The sequence below is a fragment of the Pterocles gutturalis genome, unplaced genomic scaffold (genome assembly GCF_000699245.1).
Source record: "Pterocles gutturalis isolate BGI_N339 unplaced genomic scaffold, ASM69924v1 scaffold22164, whole genome shotgun sequence".
Lineage (NCBI taxonomy): Eukaryota > Metazoa > Chordata > Aves > Pterocliformes > Pteroclidae > Pterocles > Pterocles gutturalis.
The window spans coordinates 484-23,463 of record NW_010136325.1 but is presented as its reverse complement, the minus strand read 5'-3'; the positions used below and the strand labels follow the sequence as shown (position 1 = coordinate 23,463).

The following is a 22,980-nucleotide window of genomic DNA, read 5'->3' as shown; positions in this document are numbered from 1 at the left end:
GGGAATTTGCTTTGTTTTAGCACCAGAGATACTACTTTTGAGTTGCAAAAAGTGTAACTTCTTTTTCCCTCTGGTGTTGGCTTCATCAAGCTTCTGTGTCTGAATGCTAGTCAGTTGCTGGTTTTAGGTCTGTTGTGGTACTCCCACATGTATGTGGTGGTTTTCTTGGTTTTGTTTTTCAGTTCTGTGGGCCTTGTTAAGCTTTCAAAGCTTGTCAAGCTTGGGTCTGCCTAGAAGCAGGTGTTGCCCTGCTACCGTTTCACCAGTGCAAGTATGTGGCCTGGCTTGCGGCTATGGCATATACATGCCCTAGCTTTAAGTGCTTCCTCTGTTTTTCTTTTTTTTTTTTAACTAGTGGGCATTTCTGAAGATAGCGTTGTGAATCTGCATGACCCCCAATGTTAAAAATATCACAGAATATAAAAATGCCAAGGAAACAGAACTTAGTCCTGGAAGTCAGACAGTAGGCAAGGTGATGGAATAAAATATGACCCCAAGCCATTTTGATTGAAGTATATGTCTCTGAAATGTACTCCCCAGGAAGCATGGTGCTCAGAGATCTTCCTTAGTTGAGTAAGGTGGAGTCCAGATTAACTGAAAAATGTCTGAATGGAAGAAGCTTGTTTTTACTAATTTATCTGTAAATGAAAATATTACTGTTATGGCTTAACCCCAGCTGTCAATGAGCCCCACACAACTGCTTGCTCACTCTCCCCTCAGTGGGATGGGGGAGAGAATCAGAAGAATAAAAGTGAGAAAACTTGTGGGTTGAGATAAGGACAGTTTAATAGGTAAAACAAAATCCATGCACACAAGCAAAGCAAAACAAGGAATTCATTCACTACTTCCCGTCAGCAGGCAGGTGTTCAGCCACCTCCAGGAGAGCAAAGCTCCATCGTGCATAATGGTAACTTGGGAAAACAAACTCCAAACATCCTCGCCCCTTCCTTCTTCTCCCCTCAGCTTTATATGCTGAGAATAATGTCTTATGATATGGAATATTCCTTTGGTCAGTTGAGGTCAGCTGTCCCAGCTGTGTCCCTTTACAACTTCTTGTCCACCCCTAGCCTGCTCGCTGGTGGGGTGGTGTGAGAAGCAGAAAAGGCTTTGATGCTATGTAAGCAGTGCTCAGCAGTTACGAAAACATCTCTGCATCAACACTGTTTCCAGCACAAATCCAGCATATAGCCTCATACTAGCTCCTGTGAAGAAAATTAACTCTTCCCTCAGCCAAAACTGGCACAGTTACTCAGATGATCTGTTAGTGTAGCTGTTCCTTCTTGGTTTGAGATGTATAAAACCTGGTGGATAATGCAGTGACACTGCCCTGCCTTAGTGTTGGTTTTGTTAGGTTTTTTTCCTGGTGTCCCTTGATTTGAATTCTATAGGCTTCTGTATTCTGTTAATGAGTTGTTTTTCTGGAGTTTGTGCGGTTGCTGCTTCTCAGATCACTTTCTGTATTTTATGTGTGGTTGGCTGAAAACGTCCACTGCTGTAAGGGGTATAAGCTTTGCCTCTGTTGTTGCTTTCTTCACCTACCTGAAGCCTCCCTCCTGTGTTCCAAGTGATGCATCTAAAACCTCCTTTCCGTATTCACATTTTTGCTTCCGTAGACCAAGTCTGTTCCCTGAAGGAAGATAATGAGAAAGTATTGTCCTAATTTCAGACTTCTTGCTGTCTTGCTGAGACCAGTTCTAACCTCTAGTTAAGGTACATTGAGGCAATTGTCCAAGACATCTGAAGCATGAGGAAGGACCTCTGTGTCATGATGTGGACAATTCATACTGTAAGTGGAAGTCCTCAGTTTATTTTGGACCTTGTTGACCATAATGTTGAAATTCCCAAAGTTGTCTGTTTCAAAGCCTTGCTGTGTTTATACCTTCTGTAAATGAACATTTGTAAGATCCCCTTTCCCCACTCCCCCATCTGAAATAGACTGACAAAAATAGCATGCTTCTTAATTCATGTCTTGTCGTTTTGTACGACAGCTTTGTCCTGGTGTTTTCTTATTATTGTTTTTAACTTGGAATTACACCATGCTTTGGCTCACACAGCATCCTGAATTTTGTGAATGAGAGCTAGATCTAGCTTGCGCTAAATTATCAAAAGATGATGACTATTGTCGTTCACCAAGAATACTCTCTAATCTTCACAAATTCAATTTGTCAGTTAGGGAGCATTGGCTTTGATGACTTTGTCATAATCATGCCATAACATTTTGTTGTATCTGCATACTCTGAGATCACATGGCCTTCTTGCGCAGGGAAGACGGCTGTGTTGCCTTCTGGTAACTTTCTCTGTTCAATTCTAAGAAGAAACTAAATTGAGACTTTGTAATTTCTGCAGACTGTTCCTACTATGTTTTGGCATGTATCCATTCTTTGACTGTGATCTTCACACCTCTAAGCAAGAAAAGGGAAGCTGTCTTTATGGGGGGTCAGAATTAATGTGGCATTCTAGTTGGCATAATATGGCCTTCATGTTGGTGGATGTTTTATATAAAGATTGCAAGAACAGAAGTGATGTCGAAGCTTACCATTTCTTAGGTGAGATCTGACATGTGTAATGCCTATCTTATGTGATAAAGAAAGAACTACTGATACAATATCTTCTCTAATTAAAGATTTGGACCATCCAGCCTTATTCCCAAAACATGCATGTCCTTTCTCAGATCTACCTTTTATCCCTCATAGGCAAGAGACAGAGGACATGATTAGTTAGTGCACACTTTCTGCAAAGTTTTGTGTTTGTCTCCCTCTCCCCTTCCCCTGTCTGCTGGGCTCTTGGCAGGGTGTAGGCTGATGGGAAAATATAGAGACAAATGCATTATTGTCCTGGTAGCTTTCTGCTGGCCCATTTAAGCTGTAGTTATCTATCGTGTTGCAGGTATACGAAGCCTTTCTGATTCTGATCTTGGATTGTATTTTAGTGACTTGACTCTTCACCCCATACTAACATTGGAACCCTAGTCTTTAGTCTCAAAAGTGTTATCTCAGTGGATTGATCATGGCCTGGTGTAAGGCTATCACAGTCAAGGATCAGAATCCTTGAGATGAACTTCTAGTTTGAACGCAAATGAGCTGGGATTGAGGACACTGTTTTAGTACTGCCTTTGTCATAGGCTTTAGGGATTTTAATTGTCTTTTAAGTTTATTTCCAAAATGCTTTGGATTTTTATAAACCAGTTAAAGACAGACCAGTGTCTCTGCAACTCTTGATCTTGTTCATGTGATGACTTAGTCATTCAGAGTACCTTACTTTAACATGGAACATTGCCATTGAGGAAGGTCCTCACCCCTCCACCCTCTTATCCCCATGTTTTTGTTTCAATAGAAGTCTGCACAGGTGGTAATTTATTTTCTGGTGATCATGACACTAATAATTCATCTTGCTCTGCAAGCAGAATTTGAAATGGAAAGTGGTCTTGTGGGTTTGATGTGAAAGTTTACTGATGATTGTCGGAATTTAAACTTGATCCGGACAACAGTCTTCATGAGTCCATTCCATTATGAACTTTTTTGGAATGTTGGCGTTGGAAGAACTTTGAAGCTGAGCAAGAAAAAGACCATTTTCTGAGGTCAGGTGTTAGTTCACCAGCTACCTGTTTCAGGAGGGTATCTTTGATGAGCAGGATTAATCCAGAAAAGTGCTGTAATTGTTTAATTAATACAAATGCCCCCTTACCCACTCCCTGCCCCATCATCCTGCACGATGTCATTATTAAATAGACTAAAATAAGTGCCAAGGAGTGCATCTGGTTGCATTACAATTCAGAAGTCAAGTCAGATTAATGTACCCTTACAGTTTAAAATGCTGCATAACATATGTAGTGTCCTATTTAAGCAACAGCGAAACATTTTTATCGTTAAGTTCAGATACATGAAGAATTACAAAATGAAATTAAGCCTGAGTTTTTCTAATCACTGCATAAAATTACAGAGGTGCATAAATACCTTAGGGGACACCAAGTTATGAGATAACAAATTTTGTCAGAGCACTAAAAATTCCGTGTTTTTTCCCTATATGCTGGCTAATTCTTCCTTTCCGTGTCTCTGTAAGGATATTGTAGTGCAGATTTAAGGAAGAGGCTTCTCCTAAGTGGTTGTATGGCATACATACTGCATATGAGAAGTGACAGTTTGTTTATTTATTTTAAGTCTTAAAAGAAACTTTGAAATTATCCGGTGGATTGCATTACATGATTTTCAGTGCTTCAGGAATGCTTCCTTGGAGCTCCTTATTCTGAGCATCCAGAATCAGAGCATGGGATTTCCATTATTATCTCTTTCTCTGTCCCTGAAGCCCATACAAGGAAAACATTGAAGAAGACCAAGTAAAAAGTTTCTTTATCATAGAGAAAATTCCCAAAGAGCTACTGGATGTGAATCTTTCCCCAAAATACACAATGCTCTTTAGGTAGCTCCTTTAAAAGAGTCTGGGGCTGCTACCTGGGAAGTCATCTGTCTCCAGAGGAGGCCAACACACTGTTGGAGATGCCCTGGAGAATTCCCAGGGACCTACAGGCGTGGACCTTCCCTCAAAATACACAACGTTCTTTGAGTAGTTACCTTAGAAAGGTCTGGGGCTGCTACCTGGGAATTCACCCATTTCCAGAGAAGGCTAACACACTCCATAAGATGCCTAGGAGAATTCCCGGGGACCTACAGGATATGGACCTTCCCCCAGCATACACAATGGTCTTCAGGTAGATACCTTACAAGAGTTTGGGACTGCTACCTGGGAACTCACCTGTCTCCAGAGGAGGCCCACACATTCCCAGAGGTGCCTGCAAGAGTTCCCAGGACATGGGATGGGAATTACAAGGCATGGACCTGCAACCAACATTGCCAAAACTCCTTGGGTAGTTACCTTGGAGGAGTCTAGGTCTGCTATCTGAGAATTCACCTGTCTCCAGTGGAGATCAACATGCCTCTGGAGATACCTGTTCCCAAGATTCCGCAAGGAAGCCACCCAAGGAATCTTGTGTATGTTGGAGGCAGGTCTGTACTCTGTACCTTTCTGGGAGTCCTCCCAGGCAGTTTTGGAGTGTTTTGGCCTTTTGGCTATCCTAGTGTCTTCATGTACTTAATCACATTGTTTTAGGTTCTTCAAAAGTGCTATTCACTGTAATCATTTTGAGGGTGAGTCTTGGAGTATATTTTCTCTCAAGTAGCTTGTGGAGAGAAAGGATGGAAGTTTTCAGGGTTTCCCTTGATTCTTAAGGTTATCTAACTTTTGTTTTTGTTTGCTGTGCCTTTTTCTGAAGTTCGAAGAGTCTTGGGTAAGGTCTGTTTTTGCCTCACAGTAAGTGTGACTTTTTTGGGGTAAGTTAGAGGTATTTGGCAGCTATTTGAAGTTTTAGTGTGTCTTATGAGCTGAATGTAGTCTGCTGGAAGTGGAATTTCTTCATATACTTTTTAAAGTCAAACTCTCCTACTCAGTGATGTTTGGTTGTTTCTCGTGTCAAGTCTAAGTGTACTTAAAATATCAGTATCAAGCATCTCTGTGTTTTCCTACAGAAAGAGAAAGTGTTGTGGGTGTGATTTCTAAAGGCACTTCTGTCCACCAAGCAGTACTTGATTCAGTGCAGTTCTGAGGTGCCTCCTACCTGAAAAAACGGTTCCTCCTACTCATGAGGCTACATGCTGGTGTCTGATGTCGGCTGTAATGGCACCTAGGAAGCAACATCACCACCTGTTCCTAGATTTTCATAAAGCAAACTTTCAGTGAGGCATTAGGATGATATAACTGTTTCAATGTGTTTTTTTTATCTTGCAGTGCTGGGACAGGGCTGGTTAGCTGACACTTTTATGAAGCCAAAACTAGCCTTATAAAGGAATGCCCATTACCACTTCTCACATGCAAGTAGAAACACCTTTCCTTTAATGTCAAAATGGAGTGAAACCCAGGAAAAAAAAAATGTCAATAGCATCTATAATAGCATCCACAGTATTTTTGGCCTGCTCTGGAATCGAGTGTCTTTACTCAAAGCGATCTAAAGAGCCATATAGAAGCACATCTTGATCCTACATTTTGATGCTAATATCAATAACTGGCTAAGCATTACCACTGCTTTTGCAAAGCATTTTAAACTCCTTTCTTCTCCTTCCATAATGACATAATTCTCACTCTTTAGCACCTCATGAAGATTTCACTCAGCTGTGCCTTCTGCTTTCCAAAGGTATTCAGGAGCAACAGTCCTATGACAGAGTCATAAGGACTAGTAGTGACTGCAGTCTGCATTCAGCTCAGTGTAGGCAGCTTATAACAGTTTAGCCCTGCAGCACTGGACTGGGCAACACCATTCCTTCCTAGTGAGGTTGTCTGCGTCATCTGAAGTGGCATGCACTGGCTGTTCAAACAAGTATAGATTCAACAGTACAAATTTTTATTTTGGTATCTCCAAGCAAAATGCATTTACATAACTTCAAGTGATGGATGTTCCTGCCTGAATCAGAAGATATACTTCTAATCAGATGTAATTCTGACTGGCAAGCTTTCAGGAGTTTTAAGCATTTCACAATGGCAAGCACTCACGTTTTCCCCGCATTTTCTTCACTCCCCCGAAAAAGGAGGATGATGAAGTCATAGGTAGAAACTGAAAACTAAGGAGACTGAAGATGGATTTCAAATTACTTGGAAGAGGAAGAGCAGCATGGCCACACATCAAAGCTTCTTAGATACAGTCTCATTTTCATTGGTACTCTAATAGCAGAGGATCACTCACTTTGCTCGTAGTAAGAACTCTTGTGTAGCCAAATAATGGAAAAAAATTAAGTTTCTAAAATAATAATAATAAAAGATGCAGTTATGTAAAGGCATGCTGAATTAAAAGCAGGTCCATACTCTCTATTTTACTATTGTAGTTAGATGCACAGCTGCTTAGGAAGAACACCTCCAATAATGCCAAAACTCTTACTCTGCCATTTACCAGAGTGCAACCTAATATTGCTAATTGAAAATCTGGTCATAGGGTCCAGAAAAGTCAGCCAGAGTCGGGGGTAGGGGGGAGGGAAAGAAACACAGAGTACAGGCTTGGGAAGTAAAAATGAGAAGGTTTTGTCTTGAATTAATTGGACATTATAGGGGAAGAAGCCTTCCTGGCAAGGAAGGGTATCAGAGAAACAAAGCAGTCTGGCTTCATAACATGACCAATAAATGCATGCCACCACATAACTTTCTGTTGAGCTATAGCTGTAGGGTGTAGACAGAAGGAGAAGTAGTCAAAACTTCCAATGCACAGCACCCTGTACAACACCAGTGTTGGCGAGTGTCCTGTATTTTACATTTCCCAGTACTCATGTAGTGGTCTGAACAGTATTCTGAATTATTCAGTTTGATAACACTGCCTCATTTTATGCATGCAGTTAATCTTTGTGTTCCAATAGCTATTCATATGATAGATTGTCATGTTTTAATATATAACATTTACCATTGGTATACTCAGAGAGTGATGAAACGTCTATTCATCTGACCAAGTAATTTCTTCAGATGGAGTAATGACTCTAAATCCTAATCTATTTGCTGCCAAATGCTATCTAAGCAACTTCCATTGGGAAGCTCATAATTTCCTTTCCTTTATGTTTGACTTAAAGGCCAACATACTTGTTGCCCGCAGCCCCCCAGCGTATAAACACCAAAGAGAAATGATGTTACTTTTTAGATGTTCTCAAACTGCAATGATATCCTGTGTTTGCTCAGTAGTTTGGGATGTTGTAGTGAATTATACTCTCATCACACTGAATCTCTATTTCTTATTAAGGGTTCTTCTGCTCTCAATACAATTCTAGCACTGATTTAACTGCAGGATCAGGAGGTGACACATAAAATAGCATTGCAGAGGAAAAGTGCTGACATGACCTATTTGTGGGAATATGACAGAGAAGCTGAGAGTAGGAGTGAAACCAGAGGATTAGTTCTTGAAGCTTTTCATGTTTTTCAAGCCTGTGGAGATGTACGAATTCTGGCATTCTGATTGACCTGTGGTCGTTATTAGTTAGAATGCAGAAGCTTCCATAACTAGCCAACAAGCTAATTGTTGTTCAGCTTTTCAACAGCCTTCTAATTGTCCAGAACTCAGTTTTGTTTACAACACTGTCTTCAGAAGCATATCTGTCGTTACTTACTATTTAATAAATATGCAACACTCAAAATCAGCGGAACATCTCTGGCTTTGTTTTGGTGTATTACAGATGTTCCTGAACTTAAGCAGTTGTGTCAAATTATGTTCCATGACTCCCATGAGTCAATTGAGCCACTGCTTTCAAGGTCAGTTCTGTATTTAGATGAACTGAATGCTTTAAAACATCCTCAGTCCTGCTTCTGACATAGCAAACTGTACTGGTTTAAGCCAAAAGTGTTAAAGAGTCAAGGTTACTTAAAAGTCCAGCATAAAAAAAAAAGTAGGGTCTTTCTCTGCTAGGACGCTCATGGAGGTGTCTCGGTATTGTGTTCTTATACATTAGGAAAGAATAAATTATTCTTCCTCTGCTTCCCATATCACACTGCTCTGGTGGGATCCTTATTTTTTTTGTTTTAGCTCTTTCTTAAGAGATAGCTAATCTCTCATTAGTGGATCAGAAATTAAATCCCCGTCACTAGTTAAAACACATGGAATCACTGCTTGTTTCTGAAAAATGCTTAACAGCTTTAAGACTAAAATTGACAGATTTGCTTTAGAGAAAGTCTCACCCTAACATTTAAAGTTGCCAATATCACAAGAGTAATGGGGCAAAATATAGCTCATAATGATTACATCACAGGCTGTGAAAGGATAAATGCTACCTTCCTCCCAGTCACTCGGTTCTTTTAGCAATCTAGGAAGTTATGTTCTAAGGAAGAGAGGATGAAAATGCATGGTGAAACAAATGCTCCCCTGGGCTTGCAGGTGAGCTAAAAAACCCTGTTGCTTTCACGTATGTATCTATACACATATGCACCTATGTCATACAAACCCTTGTTAGAGGAAATATGGCTGTTTGAGGACACACTGTAGTTCTTAGAAGCACTGTGGTAGCCCGAAAATAATTGATATCTGTGTAATGTGTGTATACATCCATTTGCTCTGTCTGTAAACCATTAAAATCTGGAACTAGTGTCAGAGTCTTGCAACAGAACTGAAAACTTACTGAGAACTAAATGACAATTATGTGATATGGTTTTATTATAAAGTGAGGCAACGTGAGATGGGAATCTTCCACCCAGGAACTGATTTGGCACCAAAGGTGATATCAAATGCCAGATGTTGGCTTTGGTTTCCTTCTTTTTTTCTGTACTATATGTTCTTGTCAACTCTCTATACTTCCAGGTTGACTGAGACAGAAGGAGGCAAGACTGTGATCTTTTTTGATGGCTGAAACATATGGCTGACAGAACTTGTCACGGAATCTATGAAGACTAAAGAGTGTCTTACTCAGCTCTTAGGCCATCTGCCTGTAATCTTGGTGTTACAGAAAGAACTCCATCCAGACCTCTATTACTGTCTTCTGACAGTGTAGCTGTTAAGTTGTTGAACACCCTGGATTCCATAAATATTCTTGTGCAGTCATACCAGAAAAAAAATTCTTAAATTAAGATTTTGACAGTGGTGTGGTTTGGTTGTCTGGGTTTTTTTAAATGCCTGAGTGTCAGATTCTATGCTGCTTCTCTAGCTCAAGTGGTTGGTGTTTGTTTAGCACTAAGTCTGTCTTTGATTTCTGCTTGTTACCTCTTAGTATGGTGGTAATTTGTTTTGGTTTTTGTTTTTAATCTTTCTTCTTTTTCTTCATGAATTCTTTTCCATTTGTCAGAGATGCAGCTTTCACTATGAATCGCTTGGAATCTTTGTTGCAGGTCTGTGGGATAAACGCTTACTATGAAGAATAGGTTTTTTGTTATCCTGGCTAAAGGAGTGGTTTTAAGATGTTTCATGCTACTGCATACCATAAGATAGTTCATGAAGAAAAAAATGTTGCTGAAGTTTCACCTTAATGTGACCTTGATTATTATCTAAACCAGATGACTAATCTGCCCATTTCTAACACCAGGAACTTGATAGTATTTGTATCTCTGCTTGGTTAAATTGAAGCTGTTGCCTTGTTCCTTTTGTAATTGTAGCCAGGCATTCTGAAGGATTAATGTTTTTCCTTAATGCACTGTTTAATATTTTCATGCTAGGGTTTATACTAATAGTGTCTAATGTACCATATTCTAATCAGACTTTGGTTGGTACTCTGACTTCTTTCACCCCAAGAAGATGCTACTGGCTGATGCAGAATGAGTAACTATTGTATTCTGTGTCTACCTGCAGCTGCCGATGATGAGGGTTTATTGTGGCTTGCAAGGGTTTTAGATCATGTGGAAATTAAAGGAAGACTCCTTTGGCTTCCTTCTTCACCAGACATAGCTTTAAATCTTAATAATCATACATGGAGGACTGGTTTTCTTGAAGACGTGTAACTATCAATGGATTACAGTTATATAAACCAATCAGAGTTTGACATACTATATTGGTGTAAGAGTTGATGTGGAGATTTTACTTTTAATTCAGAGAGTATTTCAGGTAAACCTGAGGCTGATCAAGAGTTCACGTGAGAATTTCTTTATTTTGGTCATGTTCCACCTGATCTTTATTAATGATATCTTCAAAACTTTAAACAAAATTACTTGATTTGACTTGCCAAGTTGTAATGGTAATATGTGTCACATCTCACAACCGGGTTCTGTGGTTGAGAAAAGTTTGTCTGCTCATCCAATCTTTAATATTTTTATTAAAAATAATAAACCCCTTCTTCTCCATTCTCCCAGAAAAGTTGTTGGCCCTTGAAATGCAGTGCTGTGCAAGTGAAATGACTTTTATTTTTATATTGTTTAGCTGGTGGGTATTAAAAACCTATAGTGTAGGTAAAGTTATAGAATTGTTTCAAATATGTATGCATAGGATGGCTTCCTGGTTTATAAAGTTGCTGAATGCTATGTAGAGGATATGTTTTTTTGTAAATCAAAACATTTATAGTTATGGAGCATGAAAAATAGTGCTTCTTTAGGAGAACAGAAATATGAACATAAAAACAAGATTAAGTAGTATGTGATGGCAGTCTGGTTTTGGCACTCAAAATCAGTGGATTAAAAAGAATTTTAATTTCTGATCAGCCAAACAAAACCCCCCTCTTCTGAAAAGTGCTGTTTCTGTTCTAGTTAGCATAGATCACAATAGAAAGTGTCCTTAATGTCCGTCAGGCAGACGTCGTGGGTTTACTGAGAGTCTTGGTGTTGAGTTCAAAACTTTAGTTTGAAAATACTTTATATTTTAAGGTTGTATCTATTATTTTGTTTACCCTTTTTTTTAATTGGGATGTTAATAGTTTTAAAGGCCTGGAATAGCTCTATGTGTAAACTAATTCTAGGTGCAAACGAACTTCAAACATCCTTATTTCTTACCCAAATCAGGGCTTCATACAAAAAGTTCAAAGAAGTGGTGAAAATCCTAATTAAAATTAGTTTCCTGTGCTGATTAGGGTTGCTAGAAACTGTAAATTTAAATTTTCTTATACTGGAAACTAATTCTTTCTATTTAGAACATCCAGATCCTCACTTTCAGCATATTTCAGAAGTAATACCAACTTACTCATGCCCTTGGTTGACAAACCAAACGTGAGTCTGTTCCAATATAAATGAAAAATTTAGTCTGTTCTTTTTCCATTCCTCCTCTTGTTGCAATAATTTAGAAAAAAATGCAGGCAAAAAGAGCTCAGTGAAGAGAACTCAAGTCATTGCCTAAACTTAAATCCTTACTCAGTTCCGCTCAATTCTGTTCACTTTTTTCTCATGGTTCACGCTATATAGCATCTACCTGTTAACATTGTTTAAAGACTTTTTTTTTTCTTCAGTTCTCCCTCTTAATTATAATAATAGATAATAGAACAGCTGGTATCTGAGGGAGTTACCTTATTTTGTGGAAAAATGAACCACTGTATTTCTGTGGGAGCAGGGGGTGGAAGATTTAATGCATAATGCCTACATAATTTCTGCATCTTACTATTGTGAAAGCAGCTTTGTTATCTACTTCTTACAGTATCAGTGTTGCAGCAACCCAGTCATATAACCAGAATGTCTGAATGTCTCTGGCTGACCAGTTTCTTTCATGAGTCTCTGATATCCTGTGACTTCAGGTCTATTCCTTGCCTATACACAAAACGTTCTCTTAAAATGTAGAATTTGTAGTACTGATATTCTAATTTTGAATAACTATAAATAGTGAACTCTGAACCTGAAAATCCTTGCTATGTGAATTGGTGGGTGTAGTTGGAAGGAGAGATAAGGAAATGAAGATCAATATCTCTATAAGCTTGGCTTTTGTTGCCTTGTTCTGTGAACTCTGCCTTATTCCTATGTGCAAATTGAAGGTTTAATGTAATTATTTTCTGTCGCAGATGAACCAACACGTTCCTTGAGCGGTCTTATCTTGAAGAATAATGTAAAAGCACATTTTCACAACTTTCCCAATGGGGTAACTGACTTCATTAAAAGTGAATGTCTGAACAATATTGGTGATTCCTCCCCCTTAATTAGAGCTACTGTAGGTAAGTTTGTTCTTACTACTGTCTTCTGCATACTGAAAATGTTACTGATATGGGTGAGAGCTGCACTACTGATGTAAATAGTTATTAAACTCCTAAAACTGTTTGTTTCTGGTAATTGTCACAACTTCACCATGTTTTAATGCTGATATTTATCTTTAGTTTGAATGTATGAAAGTCGCACTTACTTTTGCCTCCTGTTCTCTTAGAACTAATTTAGTAATTGAGTTCATATCTCTTGAAATGTAACTGAACATAAGTTTATTTGAAACTAATGAAATTGAGCTCACTGCCAATTTCTATAGCTAAAACCAGGAACAAGGTAAAAGTATGACTTCAGAACTATTTCAGTACTCCACTTGCATCAGTGAAACACTTCTGTTAGCTGATTTCCTGTGCCCTGCCCCCCATACGCAGACACATGTGCATCACTTCAGGGAATCATCGTACCATGCGTAACACATTCACATAATTAGTTTCTGTTTTTTATATACCTCCTGTCAGAAAACTGTAGGTTAAGTGTGGTCTACAGACCGTCACAGAATCATAGAATGGTTTGGGTTGGAAGGGACCTTAAAGATATCTAGTTCCATCAAGTTTTTTTGTTACATTGATTTCTGATTTCATAGCTACTTTATTTGAGTACACTTCTTCCATAAAATATGCATATTTTCATTATTTTTACGTGTTTCTAGGTAAAGTTGCTTTTCTGTCTGCTCTTTGAGAATATGATTTCCTTCAATTACTACAATCATTATAGTCATTTTCCTTGTCCACTCAAAAAAATAAAGTAAAACAAATATATATTTGAATACAGTAGAGAAAATGGGGGTGTCAGTTCAGAAAGAAATTCAGCTTGTATTAGCTGACTCCTCTTATAGAATAATCTACCAGTTACTGCTCTTTTAGAATCCTTTGCTTTTTCTGTAGGATTCCTTCTCCAGACATCTGGGTTATGGAGTAAGGGCTAGAGAAAAGTGCTCATCTTTTAGCTTTTTCCTGCTGTCTCATAAATTGTCAAGCTGCTTTACGACAAATTTTATCAATATCCCATTTTCTTAAATGATAGTAGAAACGAGTCTTTGAGTGTCAGGTACTTTTATAATTTCAGGTTGTGGAAGGGTAACACTTGCTTTTTTGCTCGGGAGTTGTAAGTGGAGTACAATGGACCTGACTAAAGATACATTCCAGCTCCATTTGAATTGCTGTCTTTGGGTTGTTTGGTGGTGATGATTTGTGGGGTGTTTTTTGGTGGGGGATTGTTTTGTTTTTGAGTAGTACTCTTTGATTTCTCCTAGTATGAAGTGTTTGTGCATTAGTAGCTCAATTACTGTTCAGCTTTAAGTGATCCTTGCAGGGATTGTTCAAGCATGTATGAACTCTGAAGATTAGTAGCAACTGATGAACTCCTATGCTTATGGAAGAGCTGCTATTTAGCACATGCTTTGCACCCTCCCATTTGAAGTAATTAAATATTAGATCCTTGTAGCATTCTTCTTAATAGTGAGGTTGGTCCAGTAACCACTAGTCTCTTGGTACTAGCAAGGTATAAATATATTGCTACCTACCTAGGCTGCCTCGTTAGCATATGAGTTGGCACGTGCTAGTAGTTAGAGCTGCTCTTTGAGATGCATACAAGTTCTTGCAGTTTAAGCACTATCAATTTAATGAGCCAACTGCAGATAAGATCTCTGGAATTCTGAAAGGAGGATGAGCAAGTATATCAAAATAGCATCAGAGAAGATTTAATGCATCATCTAAAGCTGATACCTTTTGTCCAAGATGGAGGCAAGCTGATTAATCCCATCCTCAGATGTAACCTCACTTAGGAGAATGAGCATGGCAGTAGAGTCTATTTTAGAATTGTGACCTGAGACAAACTGGTAACTACATGTTGTTGTATTCTTCCTTAGCTTTTTGTTGTTTTAATCCCCAATGAGTAACAGTGTGGAACTTCTCTGTGCTGTATGGTACAGGTTTTAAAAACCCCATCAGCTAATGTTGAAATATGGACTTCAAAAAAAGATGTCTCTCTGTTGAGAACTCACAAACTTACGAGGAAATAAATGCATCTTATTCAGGAAGTGTCTGTGACTGTTTTAAAACTTTCTGGGGATTCTGGTCTGGGCAGGACTTTAGTGTAGCTGCTGCTTCAAAGCAAGCAGGGGAAATAGTTTGAGAGATTAAGAGTAGTGGCAGGACTGGAGAGCTTCACCACAGAAGGAAGGTGAAAGCTAAGGATTGCCCTATGAGGGGGAATTTTGTTATGAAGCTCAACTTTTTACAATTAAGGAGTTCAATAATCAACTTTAGGAGCTACAGAGGCAAAACACCACCGCAAAAACTTTGGTGTGAAAGTACTGAAGCATAGCTGCTTTTTCTTTGTGTTCAATTTTTTTTATTGTAGAATTGATGCTGTAAACTGGAGTTGTGTGTAATTGAAACAGTGACATAAGAGATGCTGTCATGACAATTATGTTTCTTTTTAGCAATTTCTGACATCCCCCTGGAGTTTGTTCTCTTCTGTATTTACTGCTCAATTAGCCCTGTTAGATTTCACATTTGTCAAGTGGAATCTCAACAGATTCTGTAATACTATTTTGAAGTTTGTTACAAATCAGAGACTGTCTTTATAAAGGTTTTCAGTTTCAGATTTCTAACCTTGCAGGTTAGTATGTCGGTCAGAAGCAAAGGCTTGTTTTAACTGTCAGCTCTAGCCCAAGCACATTGAAAAGCTGCAGGCTACTAAACTGATCATTTTTTTACTTTGATTATTCTTCTGATGTCCATGCTTCTGTGTCTGAAGTGTTGCAGAGAAAGCCACAAGGGCTAATCTCTGGTGTCTTCTGTTCCCTGCTGGTCAAATAAAGCAGCAGGTAGGTGGAAGAAATGGCACGTTTGAAAGGAGATGAAGCTCATTAGAACCACATCGAGATTCCTTTTAACATAAGTGCCTGAATATTTTATGTGGCTGTTCCCTCATTGTTCTTAAAACCTTCTGCAAAGCTTCAAATGCTATAGCTGTTGCCTCTCTAAATTCTTGATAGTCTGGCTTTTTTTTTTTTTTTTTTTTTCTCCCCACCGAAGTGTGTCTCTATCATTTCAAATACACTAGCACAGTGTTAAATGACTTCTCTGCAGACCTGTCCAGAAAGTTTGCAATGATGTGTATGGACTGAACCGCATTATATCTGTTGCGAGGGGCAGTGGCCTCAGGTCACTTCTTGCCTATGCATCTGAAATTAGTTCCTCCTAGGTTATCCTGTTGCTATCTATGATGAACCTTTTGGAGGAATGCTTAAACTAGTTCTCAAATAGATTTTCCTTCAGCTATAAAGCTTGCTCATATTACAAGTATAGCCAGACCATTTGTCATCCTCTGAAAACACTTCTAGGACCCTGAAAAGATCTTCAGACAACTCTTTTTCTGAAACTACTTACGCCTTTAAGACTTATGATAGAACCTCCATGACATGTTAGTCCAGAGGAGATCCAGGGATTTCATTCTTATCTTTGTTTATGGCCCCATATTAAGTCTACAAACAAACCTGTGTCAGATCTAAGTTAGGGAGACAATTTTGCAATTTAAGTCCTTTGTCTAGGAGGCAAGAAAATTCATTTATTTTGTTCTTTTTGTGAAGTTCTGTTTAATTTAAGAAAAAAAGTGGATCACTAAGATCCAGCAATAGTGAAATAAGTGTTTTCTATTAATTCGTCTAATATTTGCAGGACCATAATACTCAGGAGAAATGCAGTCTTTAAGACTCCATAGATCTCCATAGGCTTTTGGGAATCTTTCCTATTCAGTTGCAGTTATGAAGAGAACTGAATACAAACTACTTCTGCAGCTGTAAAATTGCATTGTACCTGTGTCTTAATTTTTGCCCTTTGTGGGTTCTCCAGACTTATTGCATCAAAGGAAACATGATGCAAAATATTTTTTAGTTACTGTGTGTCCTGTCCAGAGTGTCCTTTGCTCTGTAATGTTGTCCTGTGTATGTAACAAGAATTTTAACATTTTATTCCATAGAAAAATGATATATTGTGATTAGCTCAATGAAAAAGCTTAGGAACGCTTTTTTTTCATCACTTGTGACTTGGGAGATTACTAGTTGCATTAGTATCAATATATTATCATATTCTTTAGAAGTGACTGTCAGCAGCATAATGGATTATGCTAACAGTTACATTTTTGTCTTGAGGCAAAATGGACTCAAAGTCAGTCCTAGTTTATAAGCAGCCTTCCATATTCCTGTCACCTATAGTAGTTTTTCCTGGGATTTCTGTATGTGGTGGAAACAGAATTAGTGACTCTTTGGGCTGACCTATCTGTTTGCTGGATCTCAATCAGGCAAGCCCCACAGCTGATCACTGGATGACCTGCCATAGTGTGTAAGCTCTTAGTAGGTGTCTCAGTCTTAGAATGTATCCTTAAAGTTTTGTGTAAACACAGTAAAGTTGTGAACACATAACTTACCACTGCATTGTAAGTTTATTGAATGACAGCTTCCCACATTTATGCTTTTGTATTATAATAAAGAAGAGGTGACGTGAGGTCAATACTCTGTATTTACTAGAGATAAAGATTTGTACAGTGTTTAGTAAATTTAGAGCCAAAGCTGCCCTGCAGTGTTTGGGCATTATTATTTCCTTAACTGGAATTAATTTGTGCTTGATTTCTTGGCTGAGCCCTTCATGGCAGTAGGAAGGAACAACCCACCTTTGCATTTCAAAGCCTTTCAAATGCTATTCTTCTTTTCATGCCTGCCAGTTCTTAACAAAAGAAGACATTTCCTAACACTTTAGACCTTCTAGAGGATAAAAATGAGAAAAATCGGTATGAAATATGTGAAGATACATGAGATCTCATTTCCTTCACCCCTCTGATTCCTTAGGCATTCTGATAACAACCATTGCTTCAAAAGGGGAATTGCAGAATTGGCCTGAACTCTTACCAAAGCTTTGCAGCCTATTGGATTCTGAAGACTACAATACCTGTGAGGTAAGGAGGTATTATTTTTATCTTCATAGACACTATGTATACATGCACATATATTCTCCATAGAGAACAGTGGCACAAATTTAATACTTTTTCTTCTACCTGCATTCCATGTTCTTACTGTTCATTCAAAAAATTTTTTTTCTTTTCATAAAAGCAGAATAAGACTGCAGATGGGCAGTGCTATCATCTCAGCTGAGAAGTATCCTAAAGTTAACCACTCTGCGATGCCTAACCTTTTAAGCATCATCAGCATTATCTAGCTGACCCTGAATTTTCCCTTACTTAAAAGTAGTGTTAATTCTTCTAGTAACTTAATCTGGAAAAGCGATCTGTTGTTGCTATATCAAGGTGAAATTAACTGTTTTGTTCAGTATGCATGAAGGAAAATAAATAAATACCAACTTAACTGTTTTAATCTATGAGGACAAAAAAAACCTTGTCTGATTTAAAAAAATAAAAGTCTATCATCACACAATTTTGGTTAGTTGATACTGTCTCCATGAAAATGTTTGAAGCATTTTGTATAAAATATTCCTCAGATATAGGATAATGGTCCAATATGCTATGCTGTTCTGTAGCGTTTTAGTGCTGCTTTCTCAGGAAAAAGAAAAACACACTTGAAAATGAGGCTCAAATTGACCATCATATCCAGAGTTCTCTTTTGCCCATAACAAACCATGAAAGGAAATACATTATATATGTAATTAAATCGGATACTTCTGCACCTGGACATTCATTTATCAAATAAGAACTAGCTTAAAAACCTTTTAAAAAATATGATTGACTAGAAGAGCATTGAGAGCTAAAATTAAAAATATCACTTATCCACTGACTCACCCAGCTTGAGAGCTTACTAATGCTGTTATGAAGTGCTTAAATAAAAAGCCTTTAAGGATGTTTCAGTTTAACTCCATATTTAGTTAGCTGCATTTACTTTAAGTAGCTACATGTACTGTGTTGCGCTGAAGTTACCTGTTGTGTACAAAACCTGAAATTTTGCTTTCTTTAGAACATGAAAGAAGATTTTTATTTTTTTTTTTAAACAGGGTGCTTTTGGCGCTCTTCAGAAGATATGTGAAGATTCTGCTGAAATTTTAGACAGTGATGTATTGGACCGACCGCTCAGTATCATGATACCTAAGTTCTTGCAGTTCTTCAAGCACAGCAGTCCAAAAATAAGGTGGGTTTGGGTGTTGTACTACAATTTCCTGTTAGAATTGTATTTATATGGGCAGCAATGTTTCTGTTTTGTATCAATTCAAAACATACTTAGTTTTTTTAAATGATCCTGCAGAGATCCACAGAGATTCCATGTAATTTCCATGTTTATCTGCTTAGTTAATACAATAATCTCACCTGTTTATATCTTCCAAATGTACAATCAGCCTATGATTTTGAAACACTGTTTCTTTTAAGTTTTTGCATATTATTACAAAAAATGCTGTGTTTAGAGCTTAGTATTCTGAGTAGAAAGAACAATTTTGCATTCATTTTGTAAGGACTTCAGCAATGAGAGAGTCAAAATTATTTTGCTGACAATAGTTTCTGAGCTTTTGCAGAAAATTTTTTCTCTTTAACTGCACCAAAGCTGAATCAAATTAAATAGGTTCATCATCTTTTCACTGTAACTGCATTAGTCTCTCCAAAGTACACGTAACTATAGGAAAGAAAAAAATTTCCAGAATTAAATTATTATTTCTTATATTCATTACAAAGAACAGGAGCTTTTACCTGAAATGAGTCGATAATGCGCCCCTGCCACAAAGAAGGCCAATGGTACCCCAGGCTGGAGTGTTGACAGCTGGTTAAGGAAGATGATCCTTCCCCTAATCTTCCAGGTGAAGCCACACCTGGAGTATTGAGTTCAGTTCTTGGCTGTCCAGTGCAAGAGAGACATGGACATAGTGGAGACAGTCCAGCAAAGGGCCATGAAGATGATGGAGTAGAGCATCTCTCCTGTGACGAAAGGCTGAGAGAGCTGGGGCTGTGGAAGTTCATCAGTGTATGTAAAAAACCTGAAGGGAGGGAGGAAAAAAGACATGGCCAGGCTTTTTCCAGTGTTGCCCAGTGACAGGACCAGAGGCAATGGGTGCAAACAGAAACACAGAAGGTTCCCTCTGAACATCAGGAAACACTTTTTCCCCCTTGAGGGTGACTAAGCACTGGCAGAGGCTGCCCAGAGATGTTGTGGAGTCTCTGCCCTTGGAGATATTCAAAAGCCATCTAGAAATGGTCCTGGGCTACCAGCTCTAGGTGGCCCAGCTTGAGCAGAGGGGTGAGACCAGATAACCTCCAGAGGTCCCTGCCAACCCCAGCCATTTTCTGATTCTCTGATTCTGTGAAGTGTTTTTTAACTCCTGTTTGCAAATTATATTGAAAGATTGTACAACCTGGAGGTGGCAATTCTTTATTACCAACAGTAGTAGATGGTGAAGACTAAGAGAAAGAGTATAATTTGGAATATATGATGATAGGATTCAAGTAAGATTTAGAAACTCACCTAAAATAGATGTAGATTAAGAAAAATATATAACAAAGCATGAACTTGCTCTTGTGGAAAGATAAGCTTAATCCTTCTCTGGAGCTGGGAGAGATTAAGAAAAACATGCTTTATTCCTTACCACATTATATAGTCTTTCACTTTTTTCCTATGCTGTGGTGTTTGTGGCTTTGATACTGTTAAAACAGTTTCAAGTTTAAAGCAGACCACCTGCTGACCCACAGCTTCATTTCAGTACATAGTGCTGAAGTATGAAAACAGTTAAATGAGAACTGTTAGTAAAATACTGAAACTGCTCACCTCCCCATGACCAAGACTCGGCCTGTTCCCAGCTAATGTTCCTGGAGCAGGGAGGGTCCTGAAACCGCAATCCTGGAAAAGAGATAAAAGCCCAAGCATCCAAGAGACTGAGAGCTAACAGAGAGAGTAAGATGTCCCTGAGAGTGGAGCAGCCTAGAGAAAGAGAGAGACAGCCCCAGAGAGAGGGAGGGGACTTCCACATAGCTCCTCATAATATATTGGGCATGATATGCAAGAATATACTATGGGCCAATATGAGTCTCAGTCCTCAACCTAAGGTCAAATTCTGGGCTAGTAATTGGGGCTGTGCTCCCTCCCAGCTTCTCCTGAACCTGCACACACTGGCAAAGCGGAGAAGCTGAAAAGACTGACTGTCCTGGCAGCATTCATAAACTTCAGTGTGTTATCAGCCTTCTCAGAACAAGTCCAAAACATAGCCTCTTACTGGATACTGTGAAGAAAGTTAACTCTGTCCCTGCCAAAACCAGGACATCTGTCAAGAGACAACTTTTGAACAATGTTTTATGAGACAGTCTTCCAAGACATGTTTGAACAGAATAGAAGTTTGGAGTTATATTAGTAAAAATACTTTAACAGATCTTCAAAAGCTTCTACAGTTAGTTTTGCCTTTGCTTGTGGAATTTGATTTTTGTGTCTCTGAGAATGAAAAAGACCTGTAAGTAATGGCTTTGCATGAGATGGAATAGAAGAACCAATGCTTCATTTTTTAGTATGTTTCTACCACAAGTGTTTTAGTATGTATCCTACTATAAGTATGTATTTGTGCTAAGCTACTTCTGTCTTGTTGAAACATATTGGTCTCACTAAATACTAAAAATATTGCAAAGGCAGTTGGATACTTAACAACAATGAAGAAGAGCATGCTGAAATTTCATGATGACTTCTGTGGAATTGTTAATATCTGAGAAGTTCAATAATCCGTAATATACTCAAAAAGAACATCCTTACATACTGATTGGAAGAAATATGTCAAGTGTAGTCATCTTGCTCTGTTTTTTGTTCACTGAATATTTTAAAATACTTATTAGGTATATCAGAGTATAAAGCGGTACTTAAAAATGTGGTTTAGTAGTTTTGCTTGATAATACTTCCAATGTGCAGATTTGTTCCCTCTTGCCTCTAGAAGGTGTGTGGACAATGTAATTTGCTTCCTGATGTTTTTGATGCCCATGCATGGTTTAAAAAAATGTTTTTAACGAATGAAAAATTTGTATTTTAACTGTTCCATTTATAGGTCTCATGCTGTTGCATGCGTCAATCAATTTATCATCAGCAGAACTCAAGCTCTTATGTTGCACATTGATTCTTTTATTGAGGTGGGTGTGAATGCTTGGTAGGGATGTTAATTTAAATTATTTATCTGATTTTTCGAGAGTTTTGAATTATATTTTACTGCCACTTTTACCCCCAAACTCCCCATTTCTGGTTGCCTGTTCTTAGCTTCAGTCCCCACAGAATGAGTTCATTCTGTATCCTTGTGCTCAGAGTTTATTAGTCTAAACACTCTTCAAGCCAAAAGATAGTATTTTGAAAGATGCTTCCTCTTCACAAGTAGAGGACACTCTTACTGCATAAAGGTGTAGAAGTAATGACAGCAGTCTATCACTTACCTATGATGGAAAATGCAGTACAAGGATCACCATGTCACTGAGTCTGTGTGGGTCACTGTGAATACTGCTACTGAACAAGGATTAGAAGGGTGGTATCTGAGGTCATCTGGAGTAGTTGATTTGCTGCTGTTATGTACTGATGGAGTTGTCTGTCTTCAGAACTTCATTTATGTTTAAGAGGAAAAAAAATCCAGGAAATACTGTTCTTGTGACAGTGCTAATATTACGCAGTGTTTTGGTTACGTGTATAGTACACATTGAGAATCTGAGGAGTTCATTTGCTAAACCATATGTCTTTAAGAAATAAAATAGTATTCTAAGGTGTGGGGTGGGAGACTACAGAAGTACATATTTGCATACTAGTTTGCCAGTAATGTCAATTTAAATACAAGTTGAACTAGATGAACTGTGGCTTTTCAACTGGTATTACCTTCCAACAGAATCTTTTTGCACTGGCTGGTGATGAGGAGCCTGAAGTACGCAAAAATGTTTGCCGTGCTCTGGTAATGTTGCTGGAAGTTCGAATGGATCGCCTGCTTCCTCATATGATTAGTATAGTTGAGGTGAGTCTCATTTTGCTGATTGTGTGCTGAAAAACCTGTTTGCGGTTGTAGAAATAATAAATAAAAAGCATTTAACAGAAGAGGTATGTTGCTCTTGGACTTGCTTACTCTTCATTTTTCTTCAAGACTGAGATTGCAAAACTTTCTTCTTAGCTAATTGCCAACTTGGCATTGTGTTTGGCAGGCAATGCATAAAGCAGTTGTTTATTCTTCATTAGGTTAATTTGTCCTGAAATGGCTGGGATCAGCTATACTATGCAGCATCGAGGCATTGCTTGGTCAGAAGATCATGTTATAAATCTAGTGCTTGTGCTGATACTGATAAAGTTTACACACTGCAGCTGTCACTTTCTTTGCATGTGTTGACCGTAACAAGGATAAGGCATATTATTTATATGGCTGAGATGCTCTTTGAGCTTCTAACGAC

The 22,980-nt window shown here is 38.3% G+C and overlaps 1 protein-coding gene across 1 annotated transcript in view; it reads left to right on the top strand.

Annotated features, from left to right (window-relative positions):
- LOC104468213 (transportin-1-like) overlaps positions 1-22,553 on the top strand; it is a gene marked incomplete at both ends in the record, with an annotated part of 24,663 nt that extends 2,110 nt beyond the window's left edge. Inside the window, 5 exons of the mRNA XM_010082268.1 lie at positions 12,411-12,560; positions 17,453-17,559; positions 18,606-18,739; positions 21,615-21,696; positions 22,431-22,553. Of these exons, the coding sequence (XP_010080570.1) occupies positions 12,411-12,560; positions 17,453-17,559; positions 18,606-18,739; positions 21,615-21,696; positions 22,431-22,553 (596 nt within the window). The remainder of the gene's footprint in view (positions 1-12,410; positions 12,561-17,452; positions 17,560-18,605; positions 18,740-21,614; positions 21,697-22,430) is intronic.
- Positions 22,554-22,980: the final 427 nt, after the last annotated feature.